This window comes from Uranotaenia lowii, chromosome 3, assembly GCF_029784155.1.
Source record: "Uranotaenia lowii strain MFRU-FL chromosome 3, ASM2978415v1, whole genome shotgun sequence".
Classification (NCBI taxonomy): Eukaryota; Metazoa; Arthropoda; class Insecta; order Diptera; family Culicidae; genus Uranotaenia; species Uranotaenia lowii.
In genome coordinates, this window is record NC_073693.1 from 47,335,307 (window position 1) to 47,338,770 (window position 3,464).

General features: G+C 46.2%; 1 protein-coding gene across 1 annotated transcript; it reads right to left on the bottom strand.

The window, feature by feature from the left end:
* Window positions 1–979: 979 nt before the first annotated feature.
* LOC129752149 (uncharacterized) lies at window positions 980–2,477 on the bottom strand. The gene is made up of 2 exons (XM_055747942.1): window positions 2,400–2,477; window positions 980–2,224 (listed from the first exon to the last, which is right to left on the bottom strand). The coding sequence occupies exons 1-2, from the start codon at window positions 2,475–2,477 to the stop codon at window positions 980–982; spliced, it is 1,323 nt and encodes a 440-aa protein (XP_055603917.1).
* Between the last annotated feature and the right edge of the window lie 987 nt (window positions 2,478–3,464).

Below are 3,464 nucleotides of genomic sequence, written 5' to 3' on the forward strand. Positions count from 1 at the left end.
TTTTATTGGTCGATTTTTGAAAATTTGTAAAATCGTATGCTCCAACCCTTAAGCCAGGGCCGATGCCGTTAATTTATGAAAAATTAAAATTTAGTTTTAATGACAGTTTTAGACTTGATGGTAACATTTTAAAAATCTGATTTTATATGGACCTTAAACGTTAATTCAATAGAAAGCTATCAAGTGGTTATTTATCGAAATCGGTTGAAAATTGAAGAAGATATGGTTATTTTTCTAAAACAGTAATGTTTGCATTTTTGAATAATTTAACGAACCGCAGTGTACTTATATTAGTAAAGGGAGAATTAAACACGATAAATCTCACTCGCTCCATGCTAAAATTGATCACTAGCTTAGCAGAAGTTATTTGCCAATTTCAGTAAGATCTGACCATGGGGAGGGGCTGCTTGAGCCTTGAGCGCGAATGAGGTTTTATATATTTTTCTCGAGAGAAGCAAAACATACTTGTTTCTCCAGCGATTGATTGTTTTTTTTATGAATATTTTTCTTAAAACGTTAATTGGGACAAATATTTCACCTGGAGACTACAACACGAATTGACTTAAAACAGAAAAATGATTGCGGTTCAAAGATTGTATTTTGGCCGCAAATTGTCGTCTAACACGCAATGAATACATTCCACGCATTTCGGTATCATATCTCAGATTTCATGTGTCATGTCTCATGTTATAGGTTTCAGGTCTTACATATCAAGACCAGGTTGTAGGTTTCGTATCTTATGTCTCAGGTGACATTTTAAAAAAATGGGATACTTTTATCTAGAATTTGAACAGGAGACTTCTTTGCTAATTGACGTCAAATTTCTGTAAATTTTTGGGCAAGTTCCATAAGCGGAAAGAATGGCGGCTTCTTTAAAAAGTAGAAAATAAATATAGGAACCAACCATGGTTGTCATCATAATATGTTCTTAAAATTAAACTCAAATTAAGGTTTTTTTTATTTTTCAAAACAAAACAATTTATTTTTTATAGTAAGGGGCATGATGCGGTTCCGAATGATGTGCACAGGGCGGCGCCGCATGTCTCGAAGCCATCACCATCTGGTCCGATCCAAAATGTTGGTGCTGCTGTCTGGCCGCCATCATCATCCGGTACTTGTTGGCATCGAAGGGGTAGTAGGATCCGGCCTGGACCTGGACGTAGTGCGGCGGGGGCGGTGAAGTCGGAGGCGGGCTATCGTTCAGGATTTCGAAGATCGCTGGACCGCTGTCAGCTGTGGAGTAGTAGGGCGGTAGGATGTGTGGAGGGATGGGGGCTACGTAAGCCCCTGGTGGAGGTGTGATCGGGAGGTAGTCCTTAGGTCGGTATTCTAGGGGTGCGGGTGGGAAGGTGGCCGCTGCGAGGTTGTAAGATCGAGGCTGGTAGTAGTCTCGATGGGGTTGCTTGGTCGGCTGGAAGATTTCCGTTCCGTATTGGTCGGATTTGTGCTGATCGAAGAGTTCCTGGTTGACGATCTGGTTGTAGATGGTGAGATCGATGGGGTGCAGAGCTGGTTTGGGATGGTCGAAGATTTTGTGGAGGTGATCGCTCGGGATGACGACTTTGTGGTGGCTGAACTCTACGTGACCGCCATGACTTGAAGAACTGTGTTCGTAGCCGCCGGATGAGGATGACTGGTGATGGTAGATCGGTGCCTGTTGATGATGACCGTAGTCGTCTCCACCATCGTAGCTTCGGGCATGACTACTTGTAGGTTTGTGGGAAGGTTGTGGAGGCTGTGGTATGGGATTAGTTTTGGTTGGACGAGCCGCTGCAGTCGGAGCTGGAAGTTTGGAATGATCTCCGGAACTTCCGGGTGCTGCTCGGTAGCCACTGGAATGTCCGGAATCGTAATCACCTCCGTACTTATCAACCGAGGAATGACTCTCATGACCATGGGGGTAGATGTGACAATTGACGCAGTGCACATCACTTTTACCGGTGCAGCACTCTTTGGGCTTCTCGTCAATGTATAGAGGCTCTGGATCGATGTAGGATTTGGCCTTCGGTAGGGTTGTAGTCTCGATCACCGCTGGAGCTGGTGTTGGTGCTCCATCGTACAGGTTTGGTAGCGGGACTGGCGTTGAAGTTGGTTCAGGATGAGGTTCTTCTGGGACCCGCTTCTTCTCCGGCACTCGGTAGCTGTCGTACTCCTCGTGATGATCGTGGTGGTGATGGTCGTGATGACCATGATTGAAGTAACAGCAATCCGGCAACTTACCGCGCTAGAACAAAAAATCAAAGATCTCAATTAAATTTTTCAAGAAAAAACTCACAAATCACTCACAATCTTGATATGGATCTTTCGATCATGCTTATGCTTCTTGCCGTGCTTATGTTTCTTATGCTTCTTGTGCTTCTTGCAGCAGAAGAACTTCTTGCTTCCCTCGTCGTATTTACCCTCACTGTAACCGTGTCCGTCATCTCCGTGATGATGATGCAGGTGATGGCCGTGGTGCCCATGAGAGTCACACTCATCATGGCCGTGTGCCTCGTGACACTCCATACAGTGGCCACCGTGTCGAGGATCACGCGTTCGCAACCCGTACTCCTGATCATCCGGAAACTCACAATCCACTGCCGATTCGTCGCACACCTGTAGCATTCCCAGCGTACAATTCGCATCTATAGAAGACAAAATCAACACACACACATCAATCAACACTTCCCAAATTCATCACCTCAATTGGTAGGAACTCACATCCGGGATCACAACCCCTAGGGCTGCAACTACACTGGCATACGTTCTCGGCCAGAAAGCTCCCCATACACCCACACTGTCCGCAAAGCCGTTCGCACAAATTCACCGGACTCAGCACATTCTGCAGATCCATCGTCGGATAGTAGATCAGATTGGCCCCGCTGATCTGGACCCCGCCCCCTAGGACGGTGGCCAACACCAGCAGCAACCACTTGTTGCAGTCCGCCATGGCACGCACCCGTTTCACTTTTTTCCGATAAACTGAGACTCCGTATCAGCCTCAGCCAAAGATCGCACCACTAATGAGTCGGCTTTTCCGGCCTAAAATCGTTTTATATGCAAAGAATCGCACCTTTTGGGTGGTTCGTTCATTTGGAAGGTCTCAAAAACCCTGAAGCGAATGCGTGCCGTCGAGCTTCCAAGGTGTTCAAACGGTAACGGCCAAACGTCTTCGTCCGCATTTCTGCACCCTCAGCAAGGCTTCTTTCGCGCGAGGTATCGCTTAAACCCACCAGTTGTTGACGAACGCGCGGTCGTCCGTTGGGCACTTTTTTGGCAGTTGTTTACCAAAACACACACATTTGAAGATGTCACCGGCCGGGTGGCTACTCCAGCTACTCCAGCTGATGGTCGCATTCCTTTCGCTTGGAATGTTGCTGATGGTGACGCACGATTTTTCGGTGAATGAATTCCACTTTGAATGATAACATTTTGTATAAATCGATGCGTGACTGATGGTTTGGTATTGAATCTCTGTAAAAAAA

What these genes read in the sequence shown, in the direction of transcription:
- LOC129752149 (XM_055747942.1), bottom strand. Translation starts at nt 2,477, where the DNA reads ATGAGTGTGACTCTCATGGGCACCACGGCCATCACCTGCATCATCATC. An exon ending in CGGACACGGTTACAGTGAGG is followed by an intron (nt 2,225 to 2,399) that starts GTAAATACGACG and finishes TTTTTGTTCTAG; the next exon opens with CGCGGTAAGTTGCCGGATTG.